Here is a 24,238-nt window from a genome sequence, read left to right as displayed (position 1 = left end):
TAGGAGGCGTGACCCCCACAAGCATTTATATTATATTCATGAGTGGAAACATTTGCATTTTTTTCTTCCAATAATCATTCTGGTGGTGACCGTTTAACCTGCCCCAGTCCTTTTATGGACGCTCCCAGCCCTTCTGGGCAGGTGGAGGCAGGAGGCAAAGACAAGGCAGGCAAGGCAGTGGTGTTGGGAGACGTACCAGTCTGGGCCACTTCAGGAAACACCCCAACGTGTTCTCCTTGCTTGTAGGTTATTGCAAAATAATCCAAACTGTGTTGGCGTGGACAGCATGTCTTTCTCGGTGTTTAGGATTGCTAATAGCTCCATAAACTGTTAAAAGCAAGAAGGGTGGAATAAAAGCTAATAATAGGGGCCCCATGTTTTGAGAGCACACAACCAAATCCGTCACCTAGATCCCCAACACTGTCACTGATTTGGGCTAAGTGGAGTTTATAGTGAGCCTGACAGGCAAGGAACCGGTGACAAGAGAAACAATTAGAAGAGTGTGAAGCAAACTGGGGAAGAGGGATCCCAGCGGGCCTCACACGCACAGGTGGTGAAGTAGACAGGAGCCTGTGTGCGCATGCGTGCACCCCGGAAACGAGTTGGGGAAGAGAAGAAGCAGATGGAGAGGGGTGGGGAGAGGGGAGTGTGCAGGGGGCAGTGGGTGATGCCACCAGGTAATGGTACCTCAGCAGCCTCCACGGAGCCGAGTGCTGTGTTATGGACGTGAGCGTCCTCCATCCTTGGAACAACCTTCTGGCCTCCATCGTTGAGGGGATAATTGACCTACGAGTCCCATAGCTGGGGAACAGCAGAGCTGGGGTTTGAACTCCTGTCCGTCTGAAGAGCCCAGACCTTTAACCTCCGGGCAGCTCTTTGCATTACGTGGCATCTGTGGCACGTCATTGGTCACCTCTCCAGAGCTAAAAGCTGAGGGTTCAATCCTGAAATGGGCCAAGGGCAAGACCTTCATAATTCCCTTGCAGATCATACTTCAAGCTTAACGCCCTCCGAAAATTGGGGCCAGAAGGGGCCACGTGCTGGGGTGAAAGTGTAGAGCATGGCGGGCCTGAATACATGGCCTCTTTCAGAGAAATACATTACAGTGGAACTCTCCCTAATAATGGTTTAGAAGCATCCTTTTCACAGATCAAGAACAGCCCATCTTGATCTTTATAATCACTTTTAGTTCCAACTCTGGGCTTTGGGAAGTCTGATATGTGCATTGGTTTTAGATTAAAACATGACATGTGGCGTTTTGGAAAACAAAGTGGACAAATAAAACTCTAGGGGGGATTTTTTTTTTTTAAATGCCTTTGCTTGGGAACTTATTTATGCTGGTGTTGTTAGCGATTTTCCTTGGATGACAAACTTATATAATTGTAGTAACATGTTTCTGAGATACAGAGGATGAAAACCGCAACAAAATATAAACCTTTCAAGTCAGCACATGAGTACTGTATATTAATGACAGAAATGGAGCCAGGGAAAGGGATTTTAAAGAACGAACGTGGCAGATATCGGGGTGCCCTGCGTCCTGTGGTTATATTATATGGGATTTCTAGAAGTGAGTTGCTTACCATCTGAGTGTTAGAAATAAACCAGAACGTGATCATAATATGCATTAATGTAACCTGGGTCAGCCGGTCCTTCTAATTAAAAGCTCCTTCAAAGGCTCTCACAGCATGGAGCCCTAGGAGGCGGCTGTATGCCAATGCAACAGTGGGATTTCAGTTAGGATGACCTGGAATTGTCTCATCCGCTCCTTTCCCTGGTTCACTGGAAACTCATTGGTTGTGTTTTTTTCGTAATTCCAGTCCGTAATGTTTGAGTGAGGTCCTTTATTCCCTCAAGTTCTGGGACTGATAAAATTCAAATCGCATATTGTCTAATCATATTTGTTTAAATGCACCACCATGCAACAAACTTTACTATGAAAATGATGCCGGTGTTTAAAAAAAGAACCTGAGTTCTTAGGGCCTTGGTTTTGCTGCTGCTGCCCTCATAGCCCACCTGTACGTTCCTCCATCACATGAGCCTGTTAGGTTAGCCTCGGTTCTGACCCTGGGCTGCACCCTGAGTCACCTGGGGTGCTTCACCAGATCCCCAGAGATCCGGGGGCCGTGAGTCTGGGTGTGGCAGGGGCGGGAACGTCTCCAGACCCTGGGAAGAGTCTCGCCCTCAGCTCTAGTGGAGAAACCAAACCAGAGGGTTTCTAAAGCCAGGACTAACCCTAAAGGCCACCTGACCTTGAGGTCCTAAATGAACGTGACTGCCCCTTTCTGATTTCTAGCCTGTGTCATATATAACTAATGTCCGAAGTTCAGCTGGATTTCTCAGTGATCCTCGTAAGAACCTCGCCTAGCCCGAAGTACTAAGTAGTGAAGCATCTTTTCTGCCACCTGCAGTGTCATTTTATCAGTTCATTCATGGGCTACATGTAAGTGATATCCTAATCCTGCCTGCATTCAGCATAGCAAACCACACAGAAGAGGACACTTACGAACAGTACCCCGCGTAAGGTCGCAGCTTGCTGAACAGCTTGCATTTGCTGTGAATTCCATTCGCCCTGTGGCCAGGGATCTTTCATCTCTGGTGAGAAACCCAATTCTTGTCCATGTGACCTGCTGGGAATTGGTTTTGTTATTTTGCTTCCCACCAGAGGACTGAAAAAAAAAAATTTTAAACAAAGACTGAGCAAACACTGGAGGAAAAAAAAACGACAGAGATTGTTGGGATTCAGAACTTGTTGTAAATTTTCTGGGCTAGACAAAAAGAAACAGCTATTATCCTGTGAGTTTGCCTGAGGGTCAAAGTCAGGCTGAGGAGTGAAGCATCGTCCTCAGTGTTGGGTTATCAGTCCCTCACAGTCAGCCTGAGACCCATCCCTGACTTGCTTAAACTAGTTATGGCAGAGATGAAATATTCCTGCTTACAGAGCACTGTTTTTTCTTGGCCACATCAGTGTGATCAAATATTTCTAAAGCTAAACAGAATGACATATTGGTTTGCAAGGATTATCCACACCCTCCCATCAATTAAAACAAAAAAAAAAAGGGAGAAAGAAAAGCTGCTGAGAGGAGCAGGGCGAGGCAAATTTGTGCTCAGAACGGTGCCCTGAGGCAGCTGTAGAGAGTATTGTTCTCCTTCAGCGTTGGCCGGGCTGGTGTGTTGCTTTAGTAGCTCGTGTTCCAAATCTGTCACCAGAAGAATGTAGCGAGAATCTTGTTTCAATCTTTTGTCTCTCACTTCTCCCTTCCCTCAGTCAGAGTCCAGCATCTACACAGCCATGATCGCCAAGACTCCAAAGCAGCAGTTTTGAATAAAACCTAACAGGCTTTCACATGATTCATAAGAAGAAACGGTGGTTTTTATCCCGCTCACCCCAGACACACATTTGCAGGCCCTTTTTCCCACTCACTCCAAAGGTAGTGGCTGCTGAGTTTTAGAACACATGGGATCATCCTTTCTGTGGTATCTGCAAGTCTCCATTGAGGCTGGAGTGAGGGGGAAAGAGAGAGAAGGGAGGGAGAGAGAGCGAGAGAGAGAGCGAGAGAGAGAGAGAGAGAGAGAGAGAGAGAGAGAGAGAGAGAGAGAGAGTGCAATTCAGGTTGGTCATCTCTGCCTTTAAGAGCTCAAGCTGGAATGCAGGGACCACACAGCCCTCCCTCCACCATGTACAGAACCCACTGGTTAACTGTTTGTTTCCCTCATCTCTCAGCGAACGCTGTGTTTTTAACATCTCTGGAGGGCAGTTTTGTCACCTGTGATATGGGGCTGGATACTCACCGTCGTGGCGGCAGGCTCACCTGAAGGCAGGTGCACTAAAGCACGTTGTAAATTAGAGGATGCTTTACGGTGATGTGCAGCTGGGGGCAGCGAAGGTGAGATGAGCTACTGAAAGCACTGTGTCTGCAGTTAAAGACCGTATCAGTGGAAAACGATGGGGTTAGTCGTTTATGCTGAGCACTGGGTGCGAACTGGTTTCCAGACGTGAGGAGATAGGGAAGAGGGCAGTGCGGGAGAGGATGGGGTGACCCCCTCTGGCCGGACCCCGATACCTCTTTAGCTGTGGCATCACTTCCCAGACCCCTTGACCTCTCCATGGCCGATGGCTTGCTGAAATGCTCCCACTGTGAGCTCTGCATCCGGCGGGAAGGGAGTTTTCTAAAGACAGAGGCCAGGTGGGTGCACCCAGCACAGCCGAGCTCTGACTGGAGGAGGGGCTCCCCCAAGAAGAGGGGTCACACGGCACAGCCTGTGTACACTCAGACGTGAGACCCACTGCCTGACCCATCGCTGTGAAGACAGGGCAGTTAACCCCGCGGAAGAGGGAGTCCTGGACCCTTCGCTGAGCACGGCCTGCCCAGGGATGAGTCCACAGGCTACGGGGCCACCTGCCCGAGGGGCCTCTGCCCCGGCGCGGGTGAAGGGGCCCGGGTGATGGCTGGGGGATACAGCAGGAGCGCCTGGGCCGGGCCGTGGAGGGTGCAGCAGGGTCACGTGCGTGAAGCAGGCACGTGAGGATGCATGTGTCCCGGTGGGGCGTAGACCCAGCCATGTGGCAGAAACAGAGAAGCACCGAAATGCAGAACAAGGACCAGCTGTAGCCTCCCCCTTGCCATGTGTATTTTTGTCTTGAAAAATGAGTTTAAAAGGTCGGCCCGCCAGAACGTGTTTTGCTGTTTTTACATTATCAGTTGTTTTTCTTCCCCCCATCAAGAAACTGGTTAGAAGGATGAGTGGGACTCGCTTGCTCTGCCCCTCGACTGGACGGCTCTGGCCCGTGTGTTCCAACGTCACCGTCCTTTGTAAATATCGTAACATCCTTTGTCGGTGCTGCCGGGGCCCCGTGCCCTCAGCGCCCCGCCTGACTGCCCCTGCACGCCTGCCCAGCCGAGCCCGGGGCGGCCAGCTCTCTGGGTGAACCTCACTGCACTGCTTCCCGGGCAGCTGTGGCAGCCTCAGGCTTCAGCCCGAGAAGCGTGGAGGGGCTGCTTCCAGGGGCCCCGTGTGCAAGAATCCATGAGGCGGAGGCCCATCTAGCGCCGACGCTCACGTCCCGGGTTAGCAGCTGTCAGGTAGCAAAGACAAACCTTAGGGGACGCCAGGGTGTCCTCCCCCACCCGACCAGCTCCCCCTCCCCTCTCCCTGGTGTGGGCTTAACTTTCCAGAAGCTTCTCAGCAGCTTCTCACCAGGGGCTGGGGGATCAGACAGCCAAGCTCTTTAGAACTGGGTGTGCATTAAGAATAAAAGGACTTCTTGAATCTCCAGGGATAGGATTTGGAGTCAATGCATTTAACGACATACTGTCTTTAAAAAAAAAAAAAATCTATAGGATTTATATGTTGACTGTAGCTTAATATGTGGATAGTATTAAATATTCTCAGTGCAATTTGACACATGGGCCAAGATATCATGTTGCTAATTTGGGCAGTTCCATAATGTATTGTTCTTTCATGAGAGGGTTTGGGCTGCAGGTGGAAAGCGCTGTGAATTCCTGCAAGTGATAAAGGAAGCAGGGCGGCCAGGGGAGCAGGCGTCTGGCTCGTCTGGGTTTGGATAACCAGCCTGGCCAGAGGTTAGTGAAGGCAGCCCGGTTTCTGAGAACCTCAGTGTGATGGGCAGGTAACAGGGACCACCCCCCCCACATGGCTTCCCTTGCCCTGGAGTCTCCCTGGAGGGCAGGAAGAGCGTGAGATGAAGCCCTCAGGTTGCCAATTGAAATATTTGGGGAATTTCAGGGACAGAAGCCTGTCTTCTTCATGGAAAGGTTTCAGGACCAGCTTCAGGCACTTACCAGTTTACCTCCCACTGCCATCGGCTCCTGGCAGAGCCCACAGGGGACCAGGGGACAATGTGTGCCTGGTTTGTACTTTTAAAATAGTGTGAAATTTTTCTAAGACGTTGCATCATAATACAGTTTTAGTTTAAAATTACAGAACCCCTCCTTTTTCGCAAGTGCCTCTAACCACACAGATGATAGCACGGCTGTGATCGAAAACTGTAACCGTAACACAGAGATTAAATAATCTTCGGATATGTTTAGGCCTGGATCACCGTACTTGATGACTTTCAATGTGACCTCAAATATCCAAAGTCTTGCTTTTATTTAAAATTTCAGTTTAACAAATCAGTCATTTAAAACCTGGGAGATTTTTTGCTTTCAAGGTAGACACTGAGTTGAAATTCAACGTATTTCCAGGACCCCTTTTTATAGCCGTAAAAAATGAGGCAGAATCCAAAGTGAGTAGAATGAAGTTTAACCTAGGCCTTAGCCACGAAAGAAACATCTAAGTAAATTATTTGCAGTTTGGTTGGACTTCCAGTGTGATTGTCACACAGATTTCGCTTGAAAATCAACTTGGCTACTTTTTCCAAGACAACATTTTCCCCAACAAAACTCACTTTGCGTATTTTAACAGTGGTTGTCCGTGTGTGTGGTTAAGTTGGATCACGTGTTAGGCTTGCAGAATACCTCCTTCCTGTGTAAGTGTCAGAGGTGGAACCGTGGGCCCCTTGACGTTGAAATCTGCATCCTCACCCTTCACTGGAACCATCTTGGCAAGAAGAAGCTGAACAGGTTAGGGTTAGGGTTGGGGTTAGTTCGGGTAGGATTTCGACAGAAGTGAGAATCTCCCTGGACTCAGCTTTTGTGAGAATTTATGCTCCTAAGGGACTCCCTTGCTCCTCGTGGAATATTCAAGTGGCTTTATTTTCTTATTTGAAGACATGTAATAGGTTGAAAAAGAGAATATGTGTCTGTGGCACTTAGGCACTTAAAAGCATGAGCACTGTTTCCAAGAAGCCTCTTAACATGCCTGAGCATTAGAGTGCTACCTAGGACTGGTATAAAGGAGCAGAGATGGGTGGTGTGGCGGGTACCCTGCCCGTCCCCGCCTCTGGGCCCAGGGCTGATGTCAGCAGCCACCCAGAGAGCACTGGGTTTCCCCACATGCGGCTGGGTAAGACCCCGTGTCAGCGTGGGCTTCACACAGCCAAGACCTGGGTTTCAAAGTGGCATCAGCGTGCTCTCTGCCGCCCTGGTGTGTCCTGTAACACCCAATGTTCCCACATTCTGTAAGAACTCACACATTTAGGACCATTCGTTCTGACGCTGCCTGCTTAAAAAAAAGAGGAGGGATGGAAGGAATGAAGCAGTAGCATCTGCCGCTTTGGAGTTTATGATTATTGTTCCATCAGATGCGCGATTCTGCATACAGTGTCCCCGGCATTGTAGTGTTTATCTGCCAAAGAATATATGATTGTGGTATATTACTGCATTAGGCCTGTGACTTTTGTATGAGACCACCTCAGCTTGTAGCTCTCAGGATTTTAGTTGATAATAAGGAGAGCTGGGAACAGTGAAAGCCCTTTTATTTCGCTGATCACGAAGACTTGTTAGTCTGGATTGCATATGGGTACTTACAGGCCACAGTCATTTTCTTCAGATACTTACTGAGGTCACCGGTGGAAAGTTCTGGGCCTGCCTGGGAAGAAGGGAGGTAAAAGCAGGTGGGAAGGACAGTCCAGGGGTTGAACCTGCAGTACAAAACCAGTAGCGTTTCAGAACATTTGATAGTGAGGTCACATAACATATGTTTCATGTACATTAAAATAAAAGGCCACTGCACATGTGGGACGTTAATTATGTCAGACCTTCGTTTTAGTTGTTTATTGCTAGAACGGAACCTTCTCACTGTATCCTCCGGAACAGGCCTTGGTCTGTAGGGTGCTCAGTGCACATTTGTTGAGTAATTGAATGAAGTAATTTGCTAACATTTAAGCCTTCCATATCTTAGAGACATTAAAGCTGCTATAAACAAAATTGTCCTGACTTCAGGCTTTCCTGGGAAAGTGCATCAACTCCTTTCCGCCACTAGGGGACGACATAGTGCAGTTAAGGAATCCAGTTTCAATGACTTTTTTAAAAAGAGAGGTGAGTACTTGAACTGATACTTGTGGATGTGGGTAACTGTGACTAGTAAATCAGTACTGCAGGAGGAGGTTTAAAGCTATATCAGCATATTTTAAGCTGAACACGGGATAAGCGTGTGCCCAGGTTAAAAACATATCCATAAAAATAGCCTGATAATGTGCTTGAAAATAAAGTATTTTATGAAAAGGTGGCAAGTGAAGCTTTAGTGCTTAATCATTTTCAAATCGCTTTCTGCCACCCAATCAAATTGCATATATGGTCTAATAGCAAAACAGCTGTAATGTGCATGTTAAAGAGAACATTCTTTCCTCTTCTGAACAAGAAAAGATCTGATAAAAATCCATCATCTAAAAAAAAAAATCCATCATCTGCTGATTTCAGGGGGGAAATGCAGTGGTTCTAGTTCTGCTACATGGCTGTTGACTAAATATATACCTTCAAAACCGAGTGTCAGCTGCTCGCCTAACGTAGTCAAGTCTATGAATAGATCTCTTGTGTGGAAACCCGTTGGACAACCCGCTGAAGACAGAAGTGCCCATGGGAGGCGAGGTCAGGGAGTGTCTCCACTGTTAAGGACAGGGTCACAGGAACAGGGAGGGAGGGATTTCCTCTCATTATGACCTTACATTTAATTAGCATAATCGTGAGATTGGCTCAGTAGTCATGGCTGATTATTTAAGAAATTTATGCTTTTTTTTTTCCTCTCCTCCAGCCTTCAGTTTGTCATTCCGACGGTCCTGAGGTTTGGCCTCCTAACTCTTTGCAGGGTGGATCCAGGCCACCCCAGCCTCTTGCTGCAACGTTCTCCCTGCAAGGGGTCTCGGTGGACAGAGCATGTGGCCGGTAGCTAAGGCCTCTCGCCTTTTTTCTTTTCATGGCCTCGTCCCTGGTGGAGGGCTAATTCGGAATCGGACAGCCGCAGAGCTGTGGCGCTGGAGGGAGGAGGGGGTGGGCGCAGCAGTGGCCGGGCTCTCTCACTGGGCCTTAAATAATGGGAATTAAGCTTCACGGGAGTAAAGTAATCGCAAAAGCCAAGCGGTTCAGGGGTTGCCAGCTCGGGCTGCCTTCCCTTTCCAGGGGTGACGGGGATCCAGGAGCAGCTCTCCGCCCCTCCAGGCTCTGGCCCTGCCTGGCCCTCCCCTGCTTTGCCTGATTTCAAGGCCATAAAGGAGAGAGCGAGCCAGTCCCTTCAGAGTCCAGGTTGCGAGGAGGGCAGAGGCAGGTTAGGGCCCGATGGGGGTGGACGGTCCTTTCTTAAACTCCGCTTTCCAGGGCTGCGCCCAAGCTTTCCGTCTTCAGTATCACCCTTCTCACCCTCTTGCTCTTTGCCAGGAATATCTAGACAGGAATTTCCTAATATCTCTGTTAGAGAATCCCCCCACCGCCGGGGACTGAATAGGTAAACGCCGGATTCATGGAAACCAAAGCTTGATCTGATATTTACGTGCCCAGCACTTTAGCACGGACGAGGCCTCCGTTTCTCGTGACTCTGGTTTCAGCCCCTCCAAACTCCGTTCCTGTGAGAAGCAAAAGGACGGCTGCTCTGTGTTCACTGGGGCTCTGAGCCATTCAAAAGGAGGCCAAGTTCACAGGGAAAAAGTTCACGTTGGACGTGAGCACAAGGGGGATGTGGCTGTTGGGTCAGTGTTCTTTGCCGTAATCCATCAGCATCTCGCTGTATGTGTGGCTTCACGTGTGAACGAGTGGTTGGGGGGGGACCCGTCCTCCAGGTTTGCTATTTCCTGCTCCCTGACCCCTCTTTATCTCGCATCGGCAGTCCCCTGGTGAAACTCGGAATTCTGGTAGCGTTGGAAACTGTGGGGACGTATCAGATTTGGGTGACCCAGCAGGTGGACCACCTTCTGAAGGACAGACCGATGGCTAAAAGCAAAAGGAAATTGGAGCCACGGGTGAATGTGCTGTCATTAATCACACAGACACGGTCTCGTCCTTGTATGCGTAAGAGTCCAAGGCGCCCAGACCGGAACAGAAATGGAAGTAAGGAATGCTGGTATTCAGGTGTGGTTTGGCTCAGAGCTCAGACTCTTTATTAGAAAATACAGAAGTTTATTTTCCCGGAATGCTAAGTGTTGTTCCTACACCTGACCCACTGACCCCCTTTTAAGGACCCAGGACACGCAACCTATCTGGAGACAGTCAGCAGCTGTTTTTGAAGTCGGGGCGTCTGGGGGAGTCAGGATGCACGCCACAGAGGTTGCTCCGAAGCCAGACGGTGCGCGCTCTCTGATGGAGCCTGGAGGGGCCCGGGGAAGGCAGAGGCAAAGAGGTTTCCCTTGCACAGCCTCCCTGGCCCCAGGCCCCAGCTGAAGTTCCTTTAGCTCAGAAAGCCATCAGATCTGGAGGCTGGCAGACTCTGCAGCAGGCTCTGTTATTATGTAAATGGACCAACTGGGCAGGCTTTTAAGAGCTTTGGCAAAGGGTGACCCTTTGTCTGCCCAAAGGTAGGCTCTGGCTTTGCTTGTGAGCCTCGGAGTCTGTACGGTGAACAGTAGGTGACCTAAAAGCCAGCCAGCCCGTCAACTTGCACACGGCCTTATTAGGCAGACCAGCAGGCCGAGAAGGCTGGCGCCTGGGGACAGGCCAGCGCAGCGGGTGGCAGTGGGCTGCGTCCTGTAAGGAGCCCAGACCCTGGAGACGCGGCCTAGTACTGCTCAATTAATTCTGGGGCGGTGATGTCAGAACAGGCACGCTCCGTGGCAGACACACTTTATGGTGTGGCTGGAAAAGAGGAGGTGACTTCCCGAAGGACAGAGGGGCATAGCTCGTTTTCCTGGTGCTCCACTTACCGTGAAGCTTGTTCTGTCGAGTCCTGCGTCAGGACTTACTCGATGAAGTATGGACTTAACCAGGGAACGTTCAACGCTTTCCTTTTAGTCCAGGATGTTTTGGCAAGTCAGGATCTTGATGGTGTTTTATTGTCTTTCTAGGGGAGCGGTCACGTACGGGGGAGCTGTCACCGGGCAGCAAGGTGGCACCGTGCAAAGGACAGTCCTGGGGGCGGGGACCTGAGTTCTGGGGCTGCCACAAACGGGCACAGGACCTTGGGCCAGTCACCTCCATTGCTCCCTGTAAAGTGCAGGTTTGACTGACAGGCTCTGCAGTGGCCCCTCCATGGAGACTTCTCTTCCGAAATGCCGCTCCGCACACCTCCTCTGTTCCTCTTCAGTAATACGGTCTAATGAGCCTCGGCGGATGGTAGCCACAGCTCAGCGTCCAAGGGAAATGCCACAGCTCAGCGTCCGAGGGAAATACCTAACTTGATGGAACTTTTTACGCCGAGTCCATCTTTTCTCTTTTGCATTTTTTTTTCCCCAAAACTGGATGCGGTAGCTAGAAAGTAGGGAAGACGGCACTTTTCCATACTGAAACTTTTGTTCAGGTGTCTCACGTTCTCGAGTTTAAGCAGCTGGTGAACCAGAGCTGTGGGGGACGGGGAGGGGCGGGTTTGGCCAGAGGAGAGTTCAAGTTCATGTCTCTGGTCTAAGCCGTTTCCTTCTCTCCCGTCTGCACCTGGTGCAGGCGCTGGACCACCCACCAAGAAGGAAGGGCACCTACAGCAGGTGTTCCAGCTGCCCCATCCCCTGCTCAGGTGACTCCCTCCAGAAGCTCACCAGACGCCTCTGTGAACAAGGGACTCTCCTCCCCCTGGGGTCAGATTGGGCTCCTGTGTGTGGACTTTCACCGCAGGGGCAGAGGGCATGTTTGACCTTGTTATCGTCTTTTCATCGACTTACCTCTGCTTCTTGTCCTTCAGGAAAAGGGTGAAATGACTTTCCCCTTCCTGTTAAAGAAATCCTTTTTTTTTTTCTTTTCCTGTTTAAAGTGTCCATTTCCATCTCTGTGGCCTGCTTAGCTGATTGGCTCCTCAAGTCATGGGCTGTGGCTTTGAGATACTTTTCTTAATACATAAACCTCTGACCTCTTCAAAAGGGGACGTGTTATCTTGGTGCTGAGCTCTGCCAGGGCGTTATAAGACCCTGGGACTTGATACAAAGTTCATTGGCCAGGGGGAAAATGATTGCCCTTCACATTTTTTTTCCAACATATTTATTGGAGTATAATTGCTCTACAATGGTGTGTTAGTTTCTGCTGTACAACAAAGTGAATCAGCTATACATATACATATATCCGCATACCTCTTCCCTCTTGCGTCTCCCTCCCACCCTCCCTATCCCACCCCTCTAGGTGGTCACAAAGCACCGAGCTGGTCTCCCTGTGCTATGCGGCTGCTTCCCACTAGCTATCTATTTTACGTTTGGTAGTGTATATATGTCCATGCCACTCTCTCACTTCGTCCCAGCTTACCCTTCCCCCTCCCCGTGTCCTCAAGTCCATTCTCTACGTCTGCGTCTTTATTCCTATCCTGCCCCTAGGTTCTTCAGAACCTTTTTTTTTTTAGATTCCATATATATGTGTCAGCATACGGTATTTGTTTTTCTCTTTCTGACTTACTTCACTCTGTAGGACAGACTCTAGGTCCATCCACCTCACTACAAATAACTCAGTTTCGTTTCTTTTTATGGGCTAATATTCCATTGTATATCTTGCACTTCAAATTGTAAAGAGAAGAAGATGAACTGTGTGTAGGATGAGAGAGAGCAGAGAAGTCTCTCAAGTGGAGACGTTTTCTTTATGCCTCACAAAGGTGTCGGGAGAAGGGAAGAGGCTTCCCGTAAGAACGTGCAATGTGAGGCTCTGTATTAGAAGCCGCAAGTCTACTGCATCGTAAGTTCCGAGACAATTGCTTGAAGCTTTGACATCCTTGTTACGTTGAATGTGGAAGTTAGAATTCTAGCGGGTGGGCAACTGAGTTTTCCCATTTGATTTTAAAATATATGGATATAGCTTTAATGATAAATGGGGGTTTGATTTTGAGGCATAGTCACTGGTTTTGGAAAGTGAAAGTGTTGTCTTTTTCAAAGAGGAGGAAAATGACTTAATCACTGACTCACATCGATTATACTGCTTTAACCAACTGTGTTTGATTATCCCTTAATCACCTCAATAAGTGATTAGCTACGGTGGAGCCACAGTAAATACTTCACTCCAAATCTGTCTAAATGTAGAAAGTCATACGATGATTTATCCTTGTCTAGGACTCTACAGTTACGTGCTTACTTACATGCTCTGTCACAGCGGAAATGCTTCAGCTCGTATCACTGGGTGGTTTGAAGGCCAAGAGGAGGAAGACGGAGTCGTCGGTTCTCTGTTATGGGGACTGGGTCCCCGCAGGACCCCTGCACTGTTTTCCTTCAATTCCGCTTGTGCTCTCGGTTGGTCTAAAGCTCGTGGAACGTCCTCTCATTAGACCCAGGAAGAGTAGCGTACCTGGGAAGACAAATGCACGTACTTGATGGGAGAAATGGAGGAAGCAGGGACACTTTCAAAGAGTCGGAGGTACCGGGGGAGAAGGACCGTGCTGCCACGTACAAGCACCCACCCTTGACGTAGTAGGTGATTTCCTCATCCAGACCGTGAACTGACTCACGGTACCGACGCCCTGGTGCCTGACCTCTAGTAGTTGCTCAGTGAATCCTGTGTGAGAAGAGACGGGTCCAGAGGTCTAAAGACCTTTGTCTCACCGGCTTCCAGTGGCCGGGACGTGAAGACTGGCTGGTCACGTCTAACGCAGACCAAGCCCCAGGAGCGCTGGGGGTAGCCAGGTTGGGGAGGGGATCGCAGTCCTGAGGTTCTTAATCCCCGAAGTGTGGTTTGTATAAGCTTCTGCATTTCACTGTCTACAGTCCCAGTTCAGAGGCTGAAATGCTAAGAGGCGCACAGGCCACATGTTAGGAGATGTTGGTCGGCCCCTCTCTGTTCCTGAGACAGGGTTTGTTCTCTCACCACCTGCAGACCGTGCAGTGTGACATTTCAGCTTGGTGTCCGGCTGTGAAGGGGGACCTGACATTTCTTTTTCTGCTTGGGCTTCAGTGACAGCTCCCATGTTTCTTCACAGCACATGTATTCCCCCATCCCAATCCAGGAGGCTCTCTATTGCCACCCCTACCTCTGAATGGCCTGGTGGGGCCCCCTCTCAGCTCCTGGATGGGACCCCGTTTAAGCTCGCACCTCCTTTAAGCATCGTTCTCATCCCATTTCTCATGCTTTTGTCCCCTCCTCCTGCCATGTCCAGCCCTCTCCTCGCCACTCGTAAGGCTCACCAGTCACCGTATAGAAGCCTTCCTTCTTCAAACTCATCCTCTGATTCTATGTCCTCACATCACAAATGGCATGGACCAGTGGTTTCCGAACTTTCGACCATCTCAGAATCGTCTGCGGCAGGGGGACCTTCATTTTATTTTTTTAAAATATAATTACAGCTCCGTTATATATTTTTTTCTTTTTTAAAATTTTTTGGCCACAGCATGCAGCATGTGGGATCATAGTTCCCCAACCAGGGATCAAACCCGCTCCCCCTGCATTGGAAGCACAGAGCCTTTTTTTTTTTTTAAAAAAAAGATTATTTATTTATTTATTTATTATTATTTTTTTTTTGGCTGCATTGGGTCTTCGTTGCTGAGTGCAGGCTTTCTCTAGTTGTGGTGAGCGGGGGCTACCCTTTGTTGCGGTGCACGGGCTTCTCATTGCGGTGGCTTCTCTTGTTGCGGAGCACGGGCTCTAGGCACGCGGGCTTTAGTAGTTGTGGCACGTGGGCTTCAGTAGTTGTGGCACGCGAGCTTCAGTAGTCGTGGCACGTGGGCTTCAGTAGCTGTGGCTCGCGGGCTCTAGAGCGCAGGCTCAGTAGTTGTGGCGCACGGGCTTAGTTGCTCTGCGGCATGTGGGATCTTCCCGGACCAGGGCTTGAACATGTGTCCCCTGCATTGGCAGGCAGATTCTTAACACTACACCACCAGGGAAGTCCCGGAAGCACAGAGTCTTAACCACTGGACCTCCAGGAAATGGGGGAGGGTCTTCATTTTTAACAAGCACCCCACGTGGCTCTGAGGGCACCCATGTTTTGCATCATTTGCCTATTATCAGGTGTGAAACTGACTCAGAAGTGCAAATATATCTTTAGGCATTTCTGCGAGCAGAGGAGAATACGTCTTCCGACGTCTTTCTCATGACCTTCCATTGCCACTCAATGTGTGAGCACAGGATCTGCCTTCTCGGTGACCCTTGCCAAGGGAAAAGCCACCATGAACAGTCAGGTGTCACTGACACCCCTCTTCCCCCCGGCCCCAATCAACCAGCAAACGCATTGGAACCTGTTTTCAGACTCTAGGCAAGGGCTTTGGGGTACCAGCTAACATAACCTTTGGGAAACATTGGGGGCACTGGGAATGGCAGATCGCTGCATTTTTCTTGGGTTTTCACACTGAGTGTTGTGGAGGTGGCCGTGGTGTTGCTTTATTAAGAGGCCCTTCTGAGGACGAGGAAGCCCAGAAGTTCTTTTACTCAGAGCTGTTTCCCTCAAATCACTCTGGCATAACCCTGAACAGTTAGGATCTATCAGATATCAACAGGGATTTGACGTGTTTACTTGTCTGCCATCTGGATTTTTAGACTCTTAGAAAATTCTCCCATCTGATGATTCAGTATCTGCTAGCTTTCTGTTCATGTGAAAACCATCCACTAGTGCGTATTGAGCGATCGGCATTCTCCGACTTTCCTGGGTCGTTGTAATCCTGTCCGCGTCCTTCCCCTGTGATGGGGTATCTCCTCAGTGAGATGGGGCTTGGGCCCCTGCTGCTCTAAAGAAAGGGTGTCTGCACCTTATGATGTTCTAGGAGATAGCTTCGGATTTTATACAGTAAACACCTAAGTGTCTGTTTATTCGTCACATCACCACGTAAGGGCCCTTTGTGTGTTGGTGCCCTAACGGGTCAGAAACATCCTTGGTGTCTCCCCGACCCAGGTCAGCATCCGTCTTTGGTCCCCTGCCCTTCGGGGGAACTGTGCCCTGGACGTCCAGCACCTGCCTACATCTTGTGTCTGTCTGTGCTTTACCTACAGTGTACATTTTTAAAAATTGTGGTAAAATATATGTAACACAAAATTTAACGCTTTAACCCTTTTTTAAAATTTTTTTTATTTTATTTTTTTAAATTTTATTTTTGGCTGCGTTGGGTCTTCGTTGCTGCGCGCGGGCTTTCTCTAGTTGCGGCGAGCGAGGGCTACTTTTTTTCGTTGCGGTGCATGGGCTTCTCATTGCGGTGGCTTCTCCTGTTGCAGAGCACGGGCTCTAGGTGCTCGGGCTTCATTAGTTGTGGCACGTGGGCTCAGTAGCTGTGGCTCACGGGCTCAGTAGTTGTGGCGCACGGGCTTAGTTGCTCCGCGGCATGTGGGATCTCCCCAGACCAGGGCTTGAACATGTGTCCCCTGCATTGGCAGGCGGATTCTTAACCACTGCGCCACCAGGGAAGTCCCCCACTTTAACCATTTTGAAGGGCACCGTTCAGTGGCCTTAAGCACATTCACATTGTACAGCCATCGTCACCATCCACCTCCAGGGCTTGCTTTCTTCCCCAACTGAATTTGTTCCTTTAAACGCGAACTCCCCAGCATCCTCTCCCCCTAGCTCCTGGTGACCACACTCTCCTTTCTGTGTCTATAAACTTGACTCTTCTGCTTCTCCCTCTTCTCTGTGGCATCATGCAAGGTTTGTCCTTTTGTGTCTGGCTTGTTTCATTGAACATGAGGTCTTCAAGGTTCATCTATGACACATGTTCATAGCATGTGTCAGAATGCCGTTTTTTAAGGCTGAATAATAATATGCCACTGTCTGTATATCTTAAACACGAAACTGCCCTTTGTCTATTTTTCTCTCGCTCTGAGAAACAGTGGATTAGCCTCTCTAAGCTCGTTGGATCGTTTTCCAGCAAGATTCACTAGCTATAGATTCAAAATCGGCCAGAAGTTCAGATGATTAAATTCTCACAACAAATGTTAACATTACTTGTTTGAACGTTTAGTGTAAAGCGTTAATAAGTCTTTTGAAGGATTGCAATAGGCCTTTTCTTTAAAAAAGAATTCTGGAATGTGGCAAGACCTGGCATGTTTCTTTCAACACATCTGATAAAGAGATATCTGTGAGTGGTAATATTTCTTATTGTTGAAAGTACTTTTGCCTTTTCATCTCTGCATACGTGGCCTGTATTAAATTACCTTACATAATCACACAACACCCAATTTTATTTGCAGACTTGCCCTAAATATTACCACTAACGAAAATTTACAGAGCATTTCACAGTGCACACTAAAATGAGGCATCTGGAATGCATGAATAACCAGTATGTGATAAAAGGGAAATGAAAGGGACCCAACGGTCTCCCCGCTGATGGGATTACCTCATGGCCGGCAATTCTGCCCCAGATTAAGAGTCTGTGCACATACATAAAATCCACTAAAGAAAATGAGAATACCGTTTACAGCTGCTGCTGGCGTGCAGAATGCTCCTTTCGGAGGCTGTAAACATATATCCTTCACTGTGGAATGTCAGCCCAGCCATCGACCTTAGTAGCTTACGGTAGATTTCGTTAAAATCGTGTGGCACGTCTTAATTTTAGGAATGCACTGGTAACTCACAACAGTGTGTATTCGGACAGTTGTTAGTCATTGCACACCGCCCGTGTTGCCTTAGATTTCAGGTCACTTTCCTGTGGTCTGGGGCTGCCCCAGTTGCAATTCAGGGAGCACAGTGAGAGACGCAGGGTGCGGTCACACAGCCCGGTGCCGTATGCCTGCAGGTCTTTTCAGTATGTAGATCCCTGCGTGGATTAAATAACACGTTCCAGCGTTCAGGGTGCCTGCGCATCATTTTCTCACTGAGTCATGACCTCGCCTCTGTATTTCCCTCTTTGATTTTATTTTGGCTGTCTGCCCAGCGAATGGCTGATCTGCCTTTAGAGATGCGTTTTAAAGGGTCAATCTAGGCTTGCATATTTCTCCCAGATCACACCGTGTCTCAGTTTTCTCATCTGCAGGGGGCGATACTAGTAGGATCTCCTAGGGAGAACCACATGAGTTAGCGCCCTAGAGCAGGGGTGCCCAACCCCCGGGTCATGGACCGGTAGCAGTCCCTGGCCTGTTAGGAACCGGGCCGCACAGCAGGAGGTGAGTGGTGGGTGAGCGAGCGAAGCTTCATCTCTATCCACAGCCGCTCCCCGTCGCTCGCGTTACCGCCTCCTGTCAGCACTATGGTGAGTTGTATAATTACTTCGTTATATATTACAGTGTAATAATAATAGAAATAAAGTGCACAATAAATGTAATGCGCTTGAATCATCCCGAAACCATTCCCCCACCCCCCCTGACTCCGGCCAAGGAAAAATTGTCTTCCACGAAACCAAAAAGGTTGGGGACCGCTGCCCTAGAGCACTCAGCACTGCGCCCACCCCACCATGCTGTCAGCATGCTGGCCAGGTCTTCCCAGCTTCTGCCCATCATCCCACCGGGTATGGTAGAAAAATGGCTAGTTGCCAGGTGCGGTATGTGTCTCTTTCCCTCTTCACTGGCTTTGTTTCCATTTCGTCCACCATGGTGATGACTCCCAAAGAACAGCTGCCCCTTGTCCTGCGGGGATGCATGGATGTCCTCAGCTAGAACCCGCCACAGGACCGCCGGCCCCGGTCTAGCCACAGCCATGACCACGCAGCACACTCCCTCAGGGTTTAACACCTTGATCCTTTGTCATCCAACACCTTATCTTTGGACCTTGGCAATGGAGGAGGTGACCCTTCTTACCTGGCCTCCTAGTGACATTGTCCACGGCTGTACAACAAGAATCATCTCCCTGGGTTCTCCCATTACGAGACATCCCTGGAGAATCTTTGACCTTTTCTTCCCGTCTCTCCCCCAGCACCCATATTCTTGCTTCCCGCAATAGCCCCACATTTCAGGAAAGACAAGACGACTTCAGAAGGAGTCTCAAGGAGGGCCCCCCGGGGTCAAGTTTGAGAAAGCCTGTGTTGCGTGTCGTTGAGGGCGTTGGCCAGTCTCTGGCTCAGCTTCATGTATAGCCGAGAAATGCTTACAGGAGGCTTAGAAGGAATGGGCGGTTTGACCTCGTGCCATCGGCCCCTGGGCACGCTTCCCATCATGATTTTGCCCTGGATTTTTAGGCCAGCTCTAAGCCTTGGCGTCTCAGAAGGACCTATTACCGTCATCTTTATTTGTGCTGAATTGTTTTGGTAATTATAGAAGCCATTCATGCCTATTGTGGACACTTTGGAAGTAGAGAGGGGAGAGCGTGGAGAGAGCTCTCTCGGAGTTGGGAGATAATTAATGCTTTGAGATGTTTATTGTCTTTCTGATAATGTCTGTGTGTGTGTATCTCACATTTCATGAAAAGGGTTCGGATCACCAGTGGAGTTTCAGATCTGCTTTTCTTGTGTAATTTGTTTACCCATTCTCCACGGCCCCGTGTGGGCTGGTTCCAGCGTTATACGTGTATAAACACAACGGCGGTAACTATCCTTCTCCTCCTTCCTTGGGTACATTTCCAGAAGTAGAATTCCTGACTCACTGTTTTATACACTCTTCAAAGTTGCTAATAACATCTGTACCTTGTCCTTCTGCCATAAGGTGAGGGCCTTGGGAAGGGGAGAAGAAATCAGAGACTTACCAGCCGCCTGCTTGGTTCGTGACACCCACCCACAGCAGGCACATTGGCTTCCGTCTTTGCTTTGGGTCTCAGATATGCCCTAGTTACTCATGTCTGGAGTCAACAGCCCTGGTCTCGGTGAACATCTGTAGCACCAAAACCAGACCAGGAAATCATGTGAGATTTGTAAAAAGCAGGCAGCAGCTGGCTTGCCTCCTCTTCTTGGGGTCAGACTCATCTTTTTGCCCATTAAGGCAACCCGGGCTCTTGGGCTGGGGGACACCATGACGTCAGTCCAGGACGAGTTTATAGCAGTGGCCCCCGTTCTTTTGTGCCCAGGCTAATGTGGGACTCGTCCTGGGGAGAGCGAGAGGGTGTGGACTTCCAGCCTGGCATTGCCACACCACGAGCTGTGTGATCCTGAGAGAGTACTCTAACATTGTGCAAGAAGAAAGGCAGGTGTGGGAATGTCAACTGGTGCAGCCACTGCGGAGAACAGCATGGAGCGTCCTCAGAAAACTAAAAATAGAGCTACCCTGCGATCCTGCAATCCCACTCCTGGGCATATATCTGGACAAAACTGTAATTTAAAAAGATACATGCATCGCCGTGTTCATAGTAGCTCTATTTACAATAGCCAAGACACGGAAACAACCTAAACGTCCGTCAACAGAGGAATGGAGAAAGTGAGGCCCTCACTGCCTCTAAGATTAACGACACAGGCAGATACAGGGAGTCGTTCTTACTTAAAGGAGCAGAGACTCCCAAGCAAAACAATGGAGCAGACGTAGTTTCTTCAGCCAGTGGTGCTGGGACAACTGGACATTCACGTGTAAAAAAAAAAAAGAATCTAGACACAGACCTTACACCCGGCATGGAAAATAACTCAAAATGGATCATAAACGTAAATGTAAAACACAAAACTATAAAACTGCCAGAAGATTACCTAGGAGAAAACCTCAGTGACCTTGGGTATGGTGATGCCTTGTTAGATGCAACACCAAAGACACGATCCATGAAAAACATAATTGATATGCTGAACATCATTAAAATTAAAAACTTCGGTTCTGGGAAAGACAATATCAAGAGAATTAGAAAAACCACAGACTGGGAGAAAATATTTGCAAAAGACGCATCTGATAAAGAACTGTTATCCAAAATATACAAAAGACTCTTAAAACTCAACAATAAGAAAACAAACAACTGAATAAAATTTGGGCCAAAGACCTGAACAGACACCTCACCAAGGAATAGATACAGATGGCAAATAAGCCCTTGAAAAGATGCTCCACATCCCAGGTCATCAGGGAGATGGAAATGGAAGCAACAGTGAGACGCCACGACACACCCATCAGAGCGGCCAGAACCAGAGCACTGACAGCACGCGATGCTGGCGAGAGGCTGGGGAGCAACAGGAACGCTCGTCGCTGCTGGGGGGGGGCGCAGTGGTGCAGCCGCTCTGGAAGACAGCTCGGGAGCTCCTTACAAAACTGCACACTCTCTTACCGTAAAATCCAACAATTACACTCCTTGGTATTTACCCAAAGGAGCTGAAAATGTATAGCCTACGCGGAAACCTACAGTGGGTGTTTAGAGTAGCTTTATTCATAATTGCCAAAACTTGGAAGCAACCAAGATGTCTTTCAGTAGGCAAATGGAGAAATAAACTGTGCTACATCCAGTTATAATCCAGAATATTGTTCAGCACTAAAAAGAAATGAGCTGGGCTTCCCTGGTGGCGCAGTGGTTGAGAGCCCACCTGCCGATGCAGGGGACACGGGTTCATGCCCCGGTCCGGGAAGATCCCACATGCTGCGGAGCGGCTGGGCCCGTGAGCCATGGCCGCTGAGCCTGAGCGTCCGGAGCCTGTGCTCCGCAACGGGAGAGGCCACAACAGTGAGAGGCCCGTGTACTGCAGAAAAAAAAAAAAAAAAAGAAATGAGCTGTTAAGCCATGAAAAGACGCGGAGCACCCTTAAGTGCATACTACGTACGAAGTGAAAGAAGCCGATCTGAAAAGGCTATGTACTGTATGATTCCAACTCTGACATTCTGGAAAAGGCAGAACTATGGAGACATAAAAACATCAGTGGTCTCCAAGGGAGGGAGATGAATAGGCAGAGTGCAGAGGATTTTGAGGGCAGAGAAAATGATGGGTACGTGTCATTGTATGTTTGTCCAAGCTCATAGAATGTACAACACCAAGAGTGAACCTTGCGATTAAACTATGCTGATTATGATGTATCAGTGTTACCAAGGTTCACCCTTGGTAACATATAGCATCTGGTGGGAGATGTCGAAGATGGGGAGGGCTGTGCACGTGTGGGGTGGGGAGTATGTGAGAACTTCGCTTTTGTAGTAAACCCAAACCTGCTCTAAAAAATGTCCTTAAAGCAGGTTTGGGTTTACTACAAAACTGAAGTTCTCACATCCTGGTGGAGCAGTGGTTAAGAATCCACCTGCCAATGCAGGAGACACGGGTTCGAGCCCTGGTCTGGGAGGATCCCACATGCCGGGAAGCAGTTAAGCCCGTGTGCCACGACTACTGAGCCTGAGCTCTAGAGCCCACGAACCACAACTACTGAGCCCGCGAGCCACAACTACTGAAGCCTGCATGCCACAACTACTGAGCCTGAGCTCTAGAGCCTACGAGCCACGACTACTGGGCCCATGAGCCACAACTACTGAGCCCGTGAGCCACAACTACTGAAGCCCGTGCACCACAACTACTGAGCCTGCGAGCCACAACTGCTGAAGCCTGCGCACCTAGAGCCCGTGCTCTGCAACAAGAGAAGCCACCGCAATGAGAAGCCCACGCACCGCAACGAAGACCCAATGCAGCCAAAAATAAATAATAAATAAATTTAAAAATGTTTTTTTAAAAAGTAAAATAAATAGGGTCAGTAGAATAAGTAATTCTTAAGAGCTTCTGTCTCAAATTAAAATTTTTGAACCTCTAGTAATATCTGTCCGTCCTTTTCCCACAATTTCACTCATATGTTGTTCATAATCTTAAGTCTTAACTATGGGATTTTGGCTCCCTGTTCGGTAAAGTATTTCATTGAACTTAGCCAAGGCCAGGCTCGGAGCGGCCTGGGAATAGTTAGGAGTCTTCCCTTCTTCCCAGCACATTGAGAGGCTTTGTATGGTTTTGTTTTTATTTGTTTGTTTGTTTTTAAGGCAGGGAGGAGTTGTCCTGACTCTCCCCATGGTAGTTAGGTTACGGCATTGTCTCCTAAGCGGAAGCTGTGATTTGCCCATGGCTTTGAAGTAGTAACCTCATAAATGTCCCATCCCTGGAATCCAGTCTATTTCAGCATCCACAGGCCTAATTTCTGCTTGTAATCTGATTACGGGGTTTGAGCTCTTCTAGCCTGCAGTCTCTTGCTTTGCGTTTACTATACTGTCAAGGACACCAGTGCCTGATTGCTGTAGCCCTGCGCTGGGAAAAGCTCAACCTAGTTTTGCTCAGACAGGCCTCGGGCCGTGGCTGGTTGAGAATTAGCTGTGGAGCAGGCTCTGTCCCTGAACTTTCTGTGTGCAACCATGTTCAGAAGCCCAGGGGTTTCTAGCTACTTGGGAGCTTTCAAGTTCTCTGAGAAACAAGGTAAGGCGAGAGAAATGCAAAAGGCACTGAAGTGTCTATTTCATAACGTCGGGAGCGTCTTGCATCCTCCATCTCATCTTGGGTGCCCCTGTTACACGGTTCTGTGGTTTTCTCAAAGGATACCTTAAATGTCTCATTGACTTTATAAGTTAGCTTATCTTGCGATTGCTGAGAAACATGACTTTTGTTTTCTGTTGTAAGTTAAAGGTATTGCTAAGCCACTAAAGCCTTTATGGAGGAAACACTGCAGATTAAATTGGAATGCCCACACTTTGGATTAAGTTCTGGGTGTGCTGTACTTCTACTAAAATATTTTTCTAAACCAAATGTTTTATCTACTAAGTTATTTCCAGTAGGCAGTGGTGGTTGTCTTTTTACGACATCTTCATGGGAGACTGTTTGGGACAAAATGTTGTCTGTTTAGTGGCTTCCTTTTGAGCCCAGAGGAAAAGATGTGCTTTCAATGTAACTGCTGAAGTGACATCTCAGATTCAGCTCACTGACTGAACCAAAAGGAGAAGCTTAGGTTATCTTGAAAGACACATTGGAAATTCAGCCATTGTCTATAAAAGCCTTTTCGAGCCCAAATGCACGATTAGGACGTGATTTGAACAGTTGGGGCATCAGATTCAGGAATTTTCTTCTACAGTATTTGATAGCTTTTTTTTTTTTTACATCTTTATTGGAGTATAATTGCTTCACAATGCTGTGCTAGTTTCTGTTGTACAGCGAAGTGAATCAGTTATCCACATACATATGTCCCCATATCCCCTTCCTCTTGAACCTCCCTCCCACCCTCCCTATCCCACCCCCCTAGGTCGACACAAAGCACCGAGCTGATCTCCCTGTGCTTTGATACCTTTTCGAACTGCGTTCTCTTTTTCTAAATGTGACACAAAGATATTTGTGTAATTAGCAGAAAAGCCTAGATGTTTAACTGGCAATATACATTTCATTTTATTGTATTTCTCTAGTTGGTCGGAATTTCCAAATTCCGGGATTCAGGGTGTATTTTAATGACTAACGACATGTCGGCATCCGGTATATCTTGTACCTCCTTTTCCTCAAGCTTCTGCCCCCAAATATTAAACAGTAAAAGGAATTTCCACGGGGGAAAGAATTTCCG

General features: G+C 48.5%; 1 protein-coding gene across 14 annotated transcripts in view; it reads left to right on the top strand.

The window, feature by feature from the left end:
* SVIL (supervillin) overlaps positions 1 to 24,238 on the top strand; it is a 235,394-nt gene that overhangs the window by 109,768 nt on the left and 101,388 nt on the right. For 3 of the 14 annotated variants that reach the window (XM_067705089.1, XM_067705087.1, XM_067705048.1), the window contains exon 1: positions 23,037 to 23,112. The exons of the other annotated variants lie outside the window; for them this stretch is intronic. In XM_067705089.1, the coding sequence (XP_067561190.1) occupies positions 23,052 to 23,112 (61 nt within the window). In that variant the 5' untranslated portion in view covers positions 23,037 to 23,051. Of the gene's footprint in view, positions 1 to 23,036; positions 23,113 to 24,238 lie in introns of those variants that run through there. 14 annotated transcript variants of the gene reach the window in all.

The sequence above is a fragment of the Pseudorca crassidens genome, chromosome 1 (assembly GCF_039906515.1).
Source record: "Pseudorca crassidens isolate mPseCra1 chromosome 1, mPseCra1.hap1, whole genome shotgun sequence".
Taxonomy (NCBI): domain Eukaryota; kingdom Metazoa; phylum Chordata; class Mammalia; order Artiodactyla; family Delphinidae; genus Pseudorca; species Pseudorca crassidens.
Note: the sequence above shows the minus strand (reverse complement) of the source record. Positions and strands in the feature narration are given on the sequence as shown.